At 40.3% G+C, this 16182-nt stretch overlaps 1 protein-coding gene across 2 annotated transcripts in view; it reads right to left on the reverse strand.

Moving 5' to 3' along the window:
* Window positions 1–16182, reverse strand: part of Dtnbp1 (dystrobrevin binding protein 1) — an 86929-nt gene that overhangs the window by 64040 nt on the left and 6707 nt on the right. For both annotated transcript variants that reach the window (XM_057787149.1, XM_057787150.1), the window contains exons 2-4: window positions 12938–12991; window positions 11446–11496; window positions 3194–3254 (exon numbers count right to left, since the gene is read on the reverse strand). In XM_057787149.1, the coding sequence (XP_057643132.1) occupies window positions 3194–3254; window positions 11446–11496; window positions 12938–12991 (166 nt within the window). The remainder of the gene's footprint in view (window positions 1–3193; window positions 3255–11445; window positions 11497–12937; window positions 12992–16182) is intronic.

Raw genomic sequence — 16182 nt, forward strand, 5'->3', positions numbered from 1 at the left:
AAGAAAACTAAGCTACCATGGTATAGTGATATTTTGTTTGTGTTTTAACAAATAAGGTTTTCTAGAAGATCAGAGTGCAGAGCTAAGCCACTAGAGGCCAGGGAGTGGTGGCATGCACACACCTTTAATCCCAGGCCTTGGGAGACACAGGCAGATAGATCTATGTTAGTTCAAGGCCACCCTGGGCTGCACAAGATTGAATCTGCCTAAAAGAGAAACAGCTCACACAGGTGATTCCAGCATTTGGGATCACACACCTGCAGCACTAGGGAGGTGGAAACAGGAGTTATGATATGGCTGGGCAGAGAGAGGAATGTAAGACGGAAGGAGACAGGAGTTCAGGGCAGTCTGAGGTCTGGCAGAGACAGATGGACTCTGGAGATGCAGTCTGAGGACAGGATTGCCCCTTCGGTCTGAACACTGGTAGAGGTAAAAGAACTCTCTAGTCAGGTGGTGGTGGCTTACACCTTTAACCCCAGCACTTGGGAGGAAAAGACAAGCGGATCTTTGTGAGTTTGAGGCCAACCTGGTGTACAAGCAAGTTCCATGACAGGTTTCAAAGCTACACAGAGAAATCCCATCTTCAAAACAAAACAAAACAAAACAAAACAAAACAAAAAAACCAACTCTCTAGTGGCTGGCTGCTCTGTTTCTCTGATCTTCAGTATTAGCCCTATATCTGACTCTGGGTTTTTAGTAATAACATCAATTAGAATTTGAACTACACTGTAGGCATGTCTTTCAAAGGATTTTAGAATCCCAGCTTCTTTCTTTGGGTCATACTCCTGGGCTACAGTGAGATGAACACAGTTCCTCCACCAAATGCTCCACAACATGACACCATTTTATGGATAGAGAAAGACAGAGACTAGGTTATTTGTGTAAGACTAAAACAGATTAGTGCACTAAAGACAAGAAACAGAATCTCTTTTAGCTATCCTGGAACTCGCTTTGTAGACCAGGCTGGCCTTGAATTCACAGAACTCACCTGTCTCCCAAGTGCAGGGATTAAAGACAGGTGCTACCATGCCCAGCGAGAAACAGTTTCTAGCCTGCACCCCGGCACAGAAAATGCAGCCCAAACAGGGAAGAGAAAGTCTCACTCAGCTTACTCCACACATCAAACTGCTGAATAAAACCATGACTCTTAAAGAGTTCAATCTGAAGGTAAGCAACTATTTCACCATAACAGGAATCAAAAGCAAACACTACAAGTCTAGCTTTGGAAACCACCACGGAAGCCTAACTAACCCTTAAGTCACTTTTAACTACTCAGCTGTAAATTGTTAAGGAGTGAAATTAAAAAAGCAAACAAAAAAACCAACTGCTTAGACAAAGTTTAAACAACCAAATTACCACTGACTGCTTGCTTTATAGGTAGGCCACAGGTAAGAATATGCCATGGGGGGAAAAACGGCTCAGCAGTTAAGAGCACTGGCCCCCATTCTAGTGGAACCAGGTTCAACCCCAATACCCACATGGCAGCCCACAAATGAACTCCTGTTCCAGAGGAAACAACACCCTCATCTGGCCTTCACAGCACCAGAAACACATGTGGTGTATATACATATATGCAGGCAAAACACTCATATTTGTAAACTAATAATACATTTTTTAAAGACTGTGCTCTAGGAATAATTATAAAATAATTTCTTGAACAAGACTGAAGTGCCCGGGCCGGGTGGTAGTGGCGCACGCCTTTAATCCCAGCACTCGGGAGGCAGAGGCAGGCGGATCTCTGTGAGTTCGAGGCCAGCCTGGTCTACAAGAGCTAGTGCCAGGTCAGGCTCCAAAGCTACAGAGAAACCTTGTCTCGAAAAACTAAAAAAAAAAAAAAAAAAAAAAAAAAAAGACTGAAGTGCCCGTAAGTACATCTACCTGCCCTGTGAGACAGATACTGCCTGATAAAAAGTTCTTTCGTCAGAAGCAGGCCTGATAAAATAAACACAAATTTAGTAGTAGTAAAAAAGACATTCATTTACACATTTGTAAGTTTCAAAGACACATCACTAAGAGGGTCTTTTGTTTTGTTTCTGTGTTTTTGAGACAGTCTTACTTTGTAGAACCCAGGCTAGCCTAAACTCTCTGTGTAGTCAAGGCCAAGATCAAGATTAGAGCAATTCTGCTTCAGCCTCTCAAACGCTGGGATTACAAATGCTCACCACCACACCTGGCTTAAATTTTCATCCTTAAAGCTGGTACTGTATTTCAGGATGGCCTCAGAGGTCATCTTTGCTTCTGGTGACTCAAACTTTGAATAGCTTATGTTATTTTTGAGGAGGAGGAAGAGAGTCTAAATTAGTCTATGAGAATCTGAGGGATCTTGGTGTAAACTCTGATCCATGGGGAATTTACTGGGTATCAAAAGATACACGTGACTTTCATTTTTTAACTTAGGGGTTATGTGTGTATACAGGAAACATAACTCAGAACCCTACACTATGTGAAGGGTTACAAAACATGGTAACAGGCCGGGCGGTGGTGGCGCACGCCTTTAATCCCAGCACTTGGGAGGCAGAGGCAGGCGGATCTCTGTGAGTTCGAGACCAGCCTGGTCTACAAGAGCTAGTTCCAGGACAGGCTCCAAAACCACAGAGAAACCCTGTCTCAAAAAACCAAAAAAAAAAAAAAAAAAAAAAAAAAAAAACAAAAAAAAAACAAAAAAAACATGGTAACAAATCCAGTAAGGAAACCAGTTTGACCAGCTGTTCTAAAGACTCCCAGGTTTCCCTCTTTCCTCCCTAGTTTAACCATTCACCAGGGAATGAAGCCATTTCAAAGGTCGAGGGGCATGTGTAAGCGTCCCAAATCAGCACACCATGAACAAAGCTTCCAGTTTCCGGCTTCAGCTTCCTGCTTTGCTTACAACCACTTTGACTTCAGTTCCTCTTCCTTTTTCCCCTTTGGGAGTCCCTTAATTCTTACAGGCTTAGTGTATGTTAAGAATCCATTATATATGTGTATACACATGGGTTTTACCTTCCTATCAGCCTCTGCACACTCCCACTTTACACCCCCACAAGGAGAATGACTCTTCAGGGGTACACTGTGTCCAGAGCTCATGGCCGTAAATGGGTCCAGCCTCTCCTTTCAATATAGCAAAACCAACCAACGAAGCCTTTTACCCTGGCCTAGACCTGGCATTTAGCATCGGAAAGGGAAAATTTGCCACAAGAGAAGATCAGCAAGCTACCTCTCCAGCGTCTGCACATTCCTTCGCTCTTCTATGAAGTGCAGCCCACGTATCTTCATACCTAAAAACGCAAAAGACAATTTAAAATGTAAACTGACATCAAAAGGAACATATCTAGGTAAGTTTATAATATACTGAGGCAGCAGAAAAGAATCAAAAAATAATAGCACATGCCACAAAAGCATAGAAGGCAATGAAGAATAAAATACCCAGAGACCCTAAACACACAAATAGTTGAATTTTTATTTTTAATGGGAAAGAATTTTTTTTTCTTTTATGGGAAAGGTCTCAGTATGTAGAACTGGCTAGCACAGGGCTTTTTATATAAACCAACCTACATATTCTTTAAATGCCTTAACTTCAAAATGGGAGTCAAAAATTATGTTGGGCAAGAAGTGATATTTTTGTTTCCACAAGAAACAAAAGGCTGTAGAATCATTCAAGATTAATTGTAGCCGGGCAGTGGTGGCGCACGCCTTTAATCCCAGCACTCGGGAGGCAGAGGCAGGCGGATCTCTGTGAGTTCGAGGCCAGCCTGGTCTACAAGAGCTAGTTCCAGGACAGGCTCCAAAACCACAGAGAAACCCTGTTGCAGTTTCCTAGGAGTTCTGCATCCAGAACAAGCTTCAAGGCTGCTGGTTGAGATGGTTCAGCCTCAGACTTCTCCAGATAGGACTACAGATAAGCTTTGCACTTTCCCATTACACAGACATTGGACAACAAACAATACAGCTAGCTCTCCCAGGACTTGAACATTATCCCAGTTTTCTCAGGGTCCCCCCCAAAGATGCCAGTGCCCAAAAGGTAACAAGAAGCAGTCTAGAAAGGTGGGATGGGTGGTTTTTGGTCATTTGGTGGGTTATGGATGCTTGCCATCATCTAGTAGGGATATAGGAATATAGTATAAAAAGACAACTATTAACCTCAAATATTTTACATTGACGGGACTTTGGTAGACTGATACAACTTTTGTTTTGTTTTTCAAGACAGGCTTTCTCTGTAGCTTTGGAGCCTATGCTGGAGCTAGCTCTTGTAGACCAGGCTGGTCTTGAACTCACAGAGATCTGCCTGCCTCCGCTTCCCAAGTGCTGGGATTAACAGTGTGTGCCACCACCACCTGGCCTGATACAACAAATTTAAGGTTATTTTGTTATTTTATTTATATATATACATATATATATATGTATTTCTGTTCTTGTCTGGAGTATTGTTGCTATGCAGCTCATTTTAAAATGTATAATTAAGAAATACAGGTTAGTAGTTAGCCATGTATAATACTCAAACTTGTAGTTATGTTAGGTATGTTTTCAATGTTAAGCAGAGATATATTTTAGATAGGTAATCTTCAAACACACATATGACATCTAAGAGGCTTAATAATCTCCAGCTTTTCATGACACCGGTCTGCTGCTCAACACTGAGTTACTTCAGAGATGATGGGCATTGAAGAACCTCCATATGTAACTTGCTTTCATTGTGGCAAGGTTAGCCACTGGGCAAAGAAATTGTTTTTGTCTTGACTCCTGACAGTATGCTGTTTAAACTGGACAAGCAGGACACAAAGGAAAAATATTGAACCTTGCCAAAACAAGGTAGGACAGTCCTTCAAAATTCCTGCCTCACAGAGAAGTCTGCTAGGCATTTTGCAGGATACACAGGAAAGTGGCTGTTGAACTTTGCCAAGATTAGGTAGGACAGTCTTTCAAAATTCCTGCTTCATGGAAGAGTTTGCCAGATATTCTAGCCCTGTAGGCCAAAGATGTACCAATGTTGTAGAGAAACCTTGGATGACTGTCTAGGAACTAGATATCTCTGCAGGTTCTATAGTTTTGGAAGTGGGTTGCACTGCACGTCCTGTATACTCTGGTAATATTATATCATTTTGGAGTCTTTGATGGAATTGAAGACTGGATAATTATAGTTTTCCTTAGTTATAACAGAAGGCAAATTAGGTACAAAACTTTAGACTCATCAAGACAAGGATTAATAATGGGAGTATTTTCTCTGACTTTGCCAAATGCAAATGGATTGGATATTGTGAATGTAATTCTCACTTGATAATTGTTATTATTGTATATAGTTTCATTTGTTAAAGTTAATTTTCCTTTCTATTTAGATAATACCTGATAATTGCTCTTACTGCATATAATTTTATGATGTTAGAGTCAAGACTTTCCTTTTTATTTAGACAAAAAGGGGGAAATGTGGGATATTTATACTCTGTGTGAAAATGTAATGCTGTGATTGGTGTAATAAAAAGCTGAACAGTCAATAGCTAGGAAGAGGTTAGGTGGGACTTCTGGGAAGAAGAAAGGCAGAGTCACCAGCCAGTCACAGAAAGGAAACGGGAGCTATAAAATGGGATAGAGATAAACGTCACATGGTAGAACATAGATTAATAAAAACATAGGTTGCCAGGCGGTGGTGGCGCATGCCTTTAATCCCAGCACGCAGGAGGCAGAGGCAGGTAGATCTCTGTGAGTTCAAGGCCAGCCTGGTCTAAAAAATGGGTCCCAGGACAGCCAGGGCTATTACATAGAGAAACCCTGTTTCAAAAAGCCAACCAAACAAACATAAATAAAACATGGGTCAATTAAAGTTATAAGAGCTAGTTAAGAACAAGTCTAAGCTATAGGCTAAACTTTCCTAACTAACAAGATCCATGTCATTGTCAGCTGGCTGACAGGACAAAGAGAGACTCACCACAGAAAAGGAGGTAGCATACCGACTAAATACACATGGTCCTCGATACAGAAAAAAGGGATATCAGTAACTGATAAAATTTGAATGGATTTGTTGGCAGTAATATAGTTACCAACTTAGTTCCTGCTTTGATCATCATACTCTGGTTATAGAAAAGGCTAACACTGGGGGAAATTCTTGATATAATTTTACAATATTTTCATAAAGCTGAAATCATCTCAAAATAAAAATTTCAATTTTAATTATTACTATTGTTATTATTGTGTGAGGACATGCATGATGGGTTCACATGCCATGGCAAATGTCTGGAGGTCAGAGGTCAACTTTATGGAGTTTTCTTTCCACCTTTACATGGGTTCTGGAAACTAGACTCAGGTTGCCAGGCTTACACAGTAAGTACCTGCTTAGCCATCTAGCTCTCAAAATAAAAAAGGTTTAAAATATAATTTCTGAATGTAATATTATCTATATGGCTACTGATAGAAAACTTGATTTTCCATCTTATCTAAAATTGTATCAAAGATATTACCTGAATAGATATACGTATTTCATGCATTCATGGTGCCTTTCTTTATAGTTATACAGACACTTTTCAGTTGAATTTAGATAGGAAAGTCAATCTGATAATCCCAGCAACTATTACAAGTATCTATATGTAATAGAAAGCACTGGACAATGTTACACAATCAACCTAGTCCTACTGTCATTGTTAACTAATAGAAAACTTGACGTTTTTTCCTCTGTAAGTATCAATTAAAATCAGCAAGTACTTATTAGGCACCAGAGTTGCCATCAAGAATTGTACTTTTCCAACTTGTTGTCTCAGTAGTTAACACAGAGGACTTACAAAATGTCTGACAAAAAGGAATGATCACACTAATTTCAAATTCAAGACTTCACAGCAGACTGACCATCACTTCTCAATCAATGGAAAAGAGCAAGTTAAACACTGCTTGCCATTTAAACTCCAGATTCCTGTTCCCATCTCTTCTTCCCCTAGTGTGCACAGGCTTCGCTCCTTACTGTTTTGTATTGCCCTCATACCAACTGAGTGTGTCACTTTTCTGATGATTCATTCTCTAAATAATAATGCAGACCCACTCAATGGGACTTCTGAGACAAAGGGTTTATTAATTCACAATTCCAGATTACAGCCTACCAATGTGGGAAACCAAGTCTAGAGTTCAAAGTTATTCCTTGCATAGGCAAAATAAATTTGAAGCAGTTAATCACATTACATCAAAAGTCAAGCGCCAATAGCAATAAACAAACACTAGGTGCTCAGCCAGTTTTCCCACTTACACAGTCTAAGATCCCCTGCCAGGGAAATGGTATTAACCATAGTAACTGTGTCTTTCCACGTCAATTTACATGATCAAGACAATATCCCCACAGACCAGTGCCCACAGGCCGACCTAATCTAGACAATCCCTCATTAAGGCTTCTTTCCCAGGCAAGACTAGACCACCACACCCAACTACTCATTTTCTCTACTATGAGGTGATTATGTTACTGGGCATGGTGAAGAAAGGGAGACAATTCATTACAAAGACATACTACTCAGTCTTTCATGGGTCTTAGTTGTCAGTTACAATTTTTAAAAATTCATTCCTGGGCCGGGCGGTGGTGGCGCACGCCTTTAATCCCAGCACTTGGGAGGCAGAGGCAGGCGGATCTCTGTGAGTTCGAGACCAGCCTGGTCTACAAGAGCTAGTTCCAGGACAGGCTCCAAAACCACAGAGAAACCCTGTCTCGAAAAACCAAAAAAAAAAAAAAAAAAAAAATTCATTCCTGAGTAATCCACTGCCAGGGGAATGGTGCCACTCTCAGTGGGCATGTCTTCCAACCTCAATTAACACAACCAAGATAGTGCCCTTACAGACACATCCATGGGCTTTGAGGGAAGACAATCCCTCCAAGCAAACATTATACAAAAAGTCACTTTTAATACATACATGATTTTACCACATTTTATTGAGGTGAAGACCCTGCTTATAAATTCATTCAAATTTTTTTTTCTTATATTTCTCTAAGTAAATAATGGGGGAAAAATGAAAGGAAAAAAAACCCATACTCATAATGCATCAATTTATTCAAATAATTATTGAGGACTAGTGGAAGAGACCATAGCATAGGCAGATTAATATGTAAACAACATGTAAATACCTTCTGTGCTGGACAAGGCAAACTGCTTTATAAAGCCTTTGACTCTAAGGATTTGGGAATCTGATTTTTAAAAACCTATGACAGTACAGACAGAGGTCAGTTACAATGGTGGCCACTTACAATCCCTGCACCATGTAGATGAAACTAGGCACATATCTGGGCCTCAATGTCCAGATGATCTGGCCTACTTGGCAAGTTCCAGGCCAGGGACCTACCGTATCTCAAAATAATCAGGCAGGCACCTGAGGAACACCTGAGGTTAAGCTCTGACCTCCATGGACGTATACATAAAACTACGATCTAGAGGACAGAGAAGATGGCGAAAGTAAAAAGGGCTAGGAGTCTATCTCCCCACCTAGACCCTAATTACACTGACAGAGTCCTTCAGATTAAACCAGTCCGATGGCTTGCTAACTGTAGGGGAAGGTATGGATGGAAAACTGCTTAATTTGGGTTAACATGGTTTTATTAGAGTAGCAGCTACCCACGCCCAGAGTCCCCAGGCCCCACAGCTGCAGCCATGTAATAGGAAACCTGTCTTGTGGTTATTAGAGACCTGTGCTCCAGTCCCTAGTTACTGCTTCTGCTCTGGAAGGTGTAGACAGAGGTAGTCACCACTGCAAATCCCTCGTAGTCATGACAAAGAGACTTTTAGCAGATTTAAAAGGCCAGCACCTGGGGCTGGAGAGATGGCTCAGTGGTTAAGAGCATTGCCTGCTCTTCCAAAGGTCCTGAGTTCAATTCCCAGCAACCACATGGTGGCTCACAACCATCTGTAAAGAGGTCTGGTGCCCTCTTCTGGCCTGCAGACATGTACACAGACAGAATATTGTATACATAATAAATAAATAAATATTAAAAAAAAAGGCCATCATCTGGTTTCCGTCTCCCATTATTTCTTTTTGTTTTCTTTTCTTTAAATTAGATGCCAATCATTTAAAGAGTAAACTAAAATAGTCACGAGCAACCACATATACGGAGGAACTAATGTGGTTGAAACATGTTATGCTTGCCTAGCATAAGACCCTAGATCCAGTTCCACTAGCACAAGTGTGTTTGTATGTAAATAAACTGTACACAATGGTTTTTACCAATACTTCCTTTTAGGTTCACTTATGTCCTTCACACTACAAACACAAGCAGGAAATTAGCACCAAATAAACATACATTTATGATCTCAATATCAAACATGGTGTGGGGGTGGCAAAGCCCTCTAGATTTAGCAACTACAGAAAAAAATCCAACTGTGAACTAAAAACAGAAACTATTGATGAAAAGAAATGAACAGATCAGGAAAAGAAGCTGTCACCCACTGTACACACCCACCAGGTCTCATGTCAGAGGACTTCATAACATAAATAATAAAGATTTATTTCATAACATCTCTGGTATAGCTGACATACTATAAAAATCACACTTTTAAGTGTTTTCATAGTGGTTTTCAGTACATTCATAAGACTGCAATTATGACACTACCTCTAAAATATTTTCATACTGTAAAGAGAAAACTCATACTTACTCCCCAGCAGTTACTACCTACCCTGCCATCCCTCCAAACACTGGTAATCACTAATCTTTTGTCGCCATAGTTTGTTTCTTCTGAAGATTTTATTTAAGTGGACTGACAAATATGTGCTCTTTGTGCTGGATCCTGTAAGTTTTCATCCATGTCTAATCTATCAGTCTTTCATTTACGTGGCTAAATAACACTTCATTATATGGATACTTCATTGGTGGACATGCATGCTGCTTCTACTTTTTGGTTATGAATACAACTACTACACACATTCAAAGTTTAGGTACAAGTTTTATGTAGATGCAGATAAAGATATAGATATAAATACATACATATACATACACACACGGTGGGGAGGCAGCGAGTGCACACCTCTCACTATGTAGCACAGGTTGGCATCAAACTCATTCATGATCAGGAATTCCTGCCTTGACATCTAAGTGCTGGGATTAATAGCATGTGCCATCACACCTAACTCAGTATGTTTCCACTTTTCTTGGAGTTAAACGGCTATTTTATATGACAATTCTGTATTTAAATTTCTTTTTTTTTTTTTTTTTTGGTTTTTTGAGACAGGGTTTCTCTGTGGTTTTGGAGTCTGTCCTGGAACTAGCTCTTGTAGACCAGGCTGGTCTCGAACTCACAGAGATCCGCCTGTCTCTGCCTCCCGAGTGCTGGGATTAAAGGCGTGCGCCACCACCGCCCGGCTGTATTTAAATTTCTGAGAGACTATGAAACTATTTTCCAAAGTGGCTGCATCATTTAAATGTCCATCAAGAATACATAAAGATGTTAATCTGAGCCAGGAGTAGAGGCACACATCTTTGATCCCAGCACTCAGGAGGCAGAGGCAGGCAGATCTCTGTGACTTTGAGGACAGCCTGGTCTAGTCTACAGAGTGAATTCTAGGACAGCCAGAGCTATGTAGAGAGACCCTGGTGGTGATGCTAACTTGCACAGGTCCTTGGCATACTCAGTATGGTGCAGCTTTCTGAACGGAGATGAAGTACATGAAGTGGCATTTGAGTGCAGTTCTGATCTGCACTTCTCTAATGATAATAAATAATACTGAGCACTTTTCATGCTCTTCTGGGCCATCTGTGTATCTTCACTCTGAGATGTTTATTCAAATTTTTTGTTTCTTCACTGGACCACATTTTTGTTACTGAGTTATAAATGTCCTTTTACAGACTATGGATGCTACTCCATCAGTCAAATAATATGCAGATATTTTCTTCTCCTGTGGGTTTTTATTTAGTTTTTGTGGTGGTGTTGAAACAAAAAAGAAATGCTTAATTTTGATTATGTCCAATTTATCAGCGTGTTTTCTTTTTGCTTGAGCTTTTGTTTCATGTCTGAGAAGAGCCACATCTTATTGTGTCAACAGAAATGGGTTGGGAAATAAATGATATAAGATTCACAGAGTGCTGTCCTAAAATGCACAAAGCCTGTGTTTGATTCTTAGCATCATATAAATCAGATTTAGCAGCACATGCCTGTAATAGTGGCACTCAAGTGGAGGCAAGAGGATCAGAAAGTTCAAAGTGGTCATTCACTAAACAGAACATGATTCTAGCCTGAGCTGCATAGGACTGTCTTTTAAAAAAAAAAAAAAGAGCAAAACGAAAAATAAATTGAGTTCTCTAATTTGGAATCATCCACAAGTAAAAACAACAGTAATTATCTGTCCAAATCAGAATGGCCTTGTACAGAGGGGTGAAAGCAGCTGCCTTCAAGGAAAAGAAGTAAGCAATCTCGTCTTTACACTAGCAGGAAATTCTGGGGTTTTAGGGTTTTATCTGTAAAACTGTAAAGTATTTTTAAACAAAAATGAAAAGTACAACTCTGCTCTAAAAAAAATATTTACCTGCTAAGTAATTCCAGTCCAGCGGAGTACTTTGTTAAGTATGGAGCACTCCTAACAAGAGAAACACTTATTAGAATTGCTGCAGATTTGGTCAACTTAAAAAAAAACTGCTATAAGTGAAGTAGAAAAAGACAAGATCTCCTGAGTAAATTGGGAGCATGGGGACCTTAGGAGAGGGGTGAAAGGGAGAAGAGAGGCAGAGAGGGGAGCAGAGAAAAATGTAGAGCTCAATAAAAATCAATTTAAAAAAACTGCTACAAGAATTCTGGCACTGCCAATTATTATGTAAATAATTTTTTTTTTCTAAAAACCGGGCTCCAAATCTCTACGTAAGGGAGCCTGTTTTTTTTTTTTTTAAATATTTATTTATTATGTATACAATATTCTGTCTGTGTGTATGCCTGCAGGCCAGAAGAGGGCACCAGACCTCATTACAGATGGTTGTGAGCCACCATGTGGTTGCTGGGAATTGAACTCAGGACCTTTGGAAGAGCAGTCAGTGCTCTTAACCGCTGAGCCATCTCTCCAGCCCCTTATGTAAATAATTTTAAAGCCACTAATGAGGGGCTGGAACAATGGTTCAGCAGTTCAGAGCACTGACTGTTCTTCCAGGGGATCTGGGTTCAATTCCCAGCACCCATATGGCAGCCCGAACCATTCGTAATTCCAGTCCCAGGGGTCCCAACACCCTCTGCTTGCCTTCATGGTAAACATACACATAAATAAAATATCCTACAATCTTTTAAAAGATTAAAACCACTAATGAAGAGGATGGAGAGATGGCTCATGCAACTCCTGCAGAGGATCCCGGTTCAGTTCCCAGTTCCCACATCAGGCAGCTCACAATTGCTTTTAATGCCAATTCCAAGGGATTTGGCACCCTCTTCTGGCTTCTGTGGGCACTTGAAATGCAAGTAGTGCACATTACTTATGCAGGCAAGTGTACACATATGCATGTGTGGGTGGGCGTGCACACAGACACAATGACAATTTATTTAAGCTTTCAAAAAAATAGATTGCTTCAGAAGTACTAAACTGCAACATAACAATATTATTTTGCCAGGCAGAAACTGTCTCTAGCATATAATACAATAAATATTTTCATATAATATCAGATAAAGAAAATAGGCTGGATAAAAGCTCACTGTTTCCAGCTGAAATTGAATTTGATCACATACTTGAAAAAAAAATACAATTCTAGTGTCCAAATGTAAAACACGTAGCACATCTACAGGGACTCACTTATCAAGTTCTATTTCATTATTAATTTGCTTTTCAGTAATCCAGGACTTTGACACACTTCAGCTCTTTTAACACTTCATAAGTTTAATACAAATTCCATGTGTCTCAATATTTAGAAAGAATCAATACTTTTTGGGAGTCAGATGCACTCACTCAACAGACCTGAAGTCTATAAAAACGATCCTATTACAAACTCAGCCAAAAGTTATATAAAATTCAAGCTATGCAAATTAAGCTGGCTTGAGCTTACCTGGGCTTGCTTTTTACTTTTGCTTCTCTTGATTTGTCACTTAAAGTCTTCAGCCTATAAATTAACAAATATAAAATACATTTTTAACAAGTCAAAATTTTCAACCCCATAGGGGGTTCAGCCCATACCCTATCCCCAAAATTACAAAGCTCAAAAGAAGTCTGTTTAATACAAAAATAATCTGTATATCTCTTTAGCTGAGTTTAAGAAATTCCATAAAGCCTTAGCTGTCCAGGAAGCAACAAGAACCTCCACAGGTGAAAGTCAAGAAGGGAGTTTTTTTTTTTTTTTTTTTTTCTTTTTCGAGACAGGGTTTCTCTGTGGTTTTGGAGCCTGTCCTGGAACTAGCTCTTGTAGACCAGGCTGGTCTCGAACTCACTGAGATCCACCTGCCTCTGCCTCCCAAGTGCTGGGATTAAAGGCGTGCGCCACCACCGCCCGGCAAGAAGGGAGTTTTTACAGCCATGTTCTACCATTTTCGGTCCACTCTCAGAGAGTCATTAAGTTATAACGATTTAGACAGAGCTACCCTGAGACTGCTATCCTCAGCAGTGGACCCCACTCAAGCAGGATTATGTTTACAGTTGAGAATGAAAGGTACACATAACATATATCTATGCTGATATCTCAAATACAGAGTTCTAAAGTATCTTTTAATTTCATAATTCAACCTATCAACTTTTCTGCCTCCCCCACAAAAGAAAAAAAAAGAATTTGGGATAAAAAGGTAAAGAGAGAACTGAAAATAAAATTGCTGTAAGATTCAATAAGCACTTCCCCATGTGGCTCCTTAATAACCATCTGTTTCAAAAATTGGTCTTTAATCAAATGTAATGTGTGGAACTTATTTGATCTGGATTTGGACTTATCAGCTGTAAAAAGGCATTTCTAAGAAGCAAGAAAATCTGATTACAGGCTGAGTAACTGATACCATCAATGAATTAGTGCTAATTTTGTGGCAGCACATCTGTGCACTGCCTATGCTGGTGAATGAACTCCCCGGGAGAGGTGCAGGGGATCTGTGGAGGACTGAGACAGGAAAGACAGACACCAACAGTTGAAGACTGTTGACGGAGACATGCGGGGCTCATATCACTGCTCTGTTTTTGTGTATGTTTAAAGTTTTCATTTTAGAAAATGATTTTAAATTAGACATAAAAGCACATGCCTGCAATCTCAGCAGGGAAGCTAAGGTAGGATGACTAAGGGTCCAAGGCCAGCCTGAGATCTTATCTTAAAAAATGTTTTCTCTAACAATAAACTCTTTAAATACTCATTTCTCATCATACATTCTCCAATACACACACACGTACACACATACACACACGTATGTATATATGTATATCAAGGTACCAAAATTTAGAATAAAATGCAAGAAGCAGCCAGGCAGTGGTGGTGCATGCCTTTAATTCCAGCATTCAGTAGACAGAGGCAAGCGGTTCTCTGTGAGTTAGAGGCCAGCTAGTTCCAGGGCAGGCACCAAAGATACAGAGAACCTGTCTTGAAAAAACAAAAACCAAGAGCACAAGAAAGAGGAAATTTTAAGAAAGAAAAAGATGTGGGGTTACAATCACTATTATTCGTTTTAAGTTCTTTTTTTGTTTGTTTGTTTTGAAGACAAAGTTTAACTTTGTAGCTCTTGCCATCCTGGAACTCCTTATGTAGACCAGACTGGCCTCAGAGTTAGAGATCCCTAGAATCCACGTAAAAGCCGAGGAAGCTTCTGTAATACTAGCACTGTGGAAGCAGAGACAGACACATCATTGGAGCTCACAGGTCAGACAGCCTGGAGGAACTGATGAGACCCAGGTTCAGTGAGAGACCCTGTCTCAAAAACGAAACAAGGTGGAAAGTGATTAAAGAAAAACCCAGATGGCCTTCTGTCTGTACTCATTCACATCCACATAGACATGGACACAAACCACATGCACATCAAATAGCTATGACATTACTGAGCCAGGGTGGAATACCATAGAGCTTCCTGATGTACCAGTGACAGAGAGATCTGCTAGCTGGCTCAACTGCACTGGGTTGTATGGGCAGCATTTCATTTGCACGCCCATCAATTCCCACTCTGCCTACAAGGTAGCAGGAAAAGGGACAGTGGTTGCTTTGACAAAAACTACAAAACCTGCAAGTCAGCATATCTGGTCGTAAAACACAAGTCTTTAAGTCACATTCAACCTTCTGCTAGTCCACTTTTAAATTCTGTTCACAAATCAAAATCCAATTTATTATGTTCACATATCTCTCTTATTTTGTAGTGGCACAGACAGAAAGACACACACAGAGACACAGGGTGGAGGGGGTCTGATCTCAAAGAAAAACTATCATATTTAAAAGTTTATATGACCCCTTAAGCTCCACAACCTGACAAATGCACACCAAAGTGGCACAAACTCAGAAAAGGGAAAATAATTTCAAACCACCTTTGCCCTAATGAATCTCAAACACACTGCTTCATTTCTGACCCCTCTCCTAAGGGTACCTTCAAGTTCCAAGAGCTCCTCAGATCTCAAGGGCTACTTCACAAAATCACTATCAACTGCTCCTTTCCCCTCAAGTCTTTTCTTGTCCTTTATGTTGGCATAATGCCATCACTTATCTAAGATGCTACAAATCGCTGGGCAGTGGTGGCGCACACAATCCCAGTACTTGGGAGGCAGAGGGCAGGTGGATCTCTTATGAGTTTGAAGTCAGTGTGGTCTACAGAGCAAGTTGCAGGACAGGCTCCAAAGTCATACAGAGAAACCCTGTCTCGAACAAAGCAACAGAGATAGTACAAATCAACGTTCACAAGTTCTAGACCTTTTCATTTCACTTCTCACTGCTGACAAGCTCAACCACTGCCTGTCACATTGTTCCTCTTTTACATGTCTGCCAGCACTCATCATCTCCTGCATGGCCCACACATACAAGCGTAACTTCTCTGCTCACCATTCCTGATCCCAAACACAAAAATACATGTAGGCCCGTCCCTTAACCTGTTAGCCACAACAGCTCTGACTTTCTAAATAATCTGCCTCCTGCCGTTGGTCTAGATGTTCTGTGCTATAGCCCCAGTACCTAAACAGGGTCTGACACAAAGCACAGGATAAATCTTTGATAGATTAAGCAAAGCATGAAAAATTCTCTGTTCCCAGATCCTGAACTTCCTTCCCAGCTACATCTCCTAAAACGGCTTCCATTTCTCCAGTACCTTGACTGAAACCTATAATAATCCATCCTTATTCTTCAAGGTCCAA

This window comes from Chionomys nivalis, chromosome 13 (genome assembly GCF_950005125.1).
Source record: "Chionomys nivalis chromosome 13, mChiNiv1.1, whole genome shotgun sequence".
Taxonomy (NCBI): Eukaryota; Metazoa; Chordata; class Mammalia; order Rodentia; family Cricetidae; genus Chionomys; species Chionomys nivalis.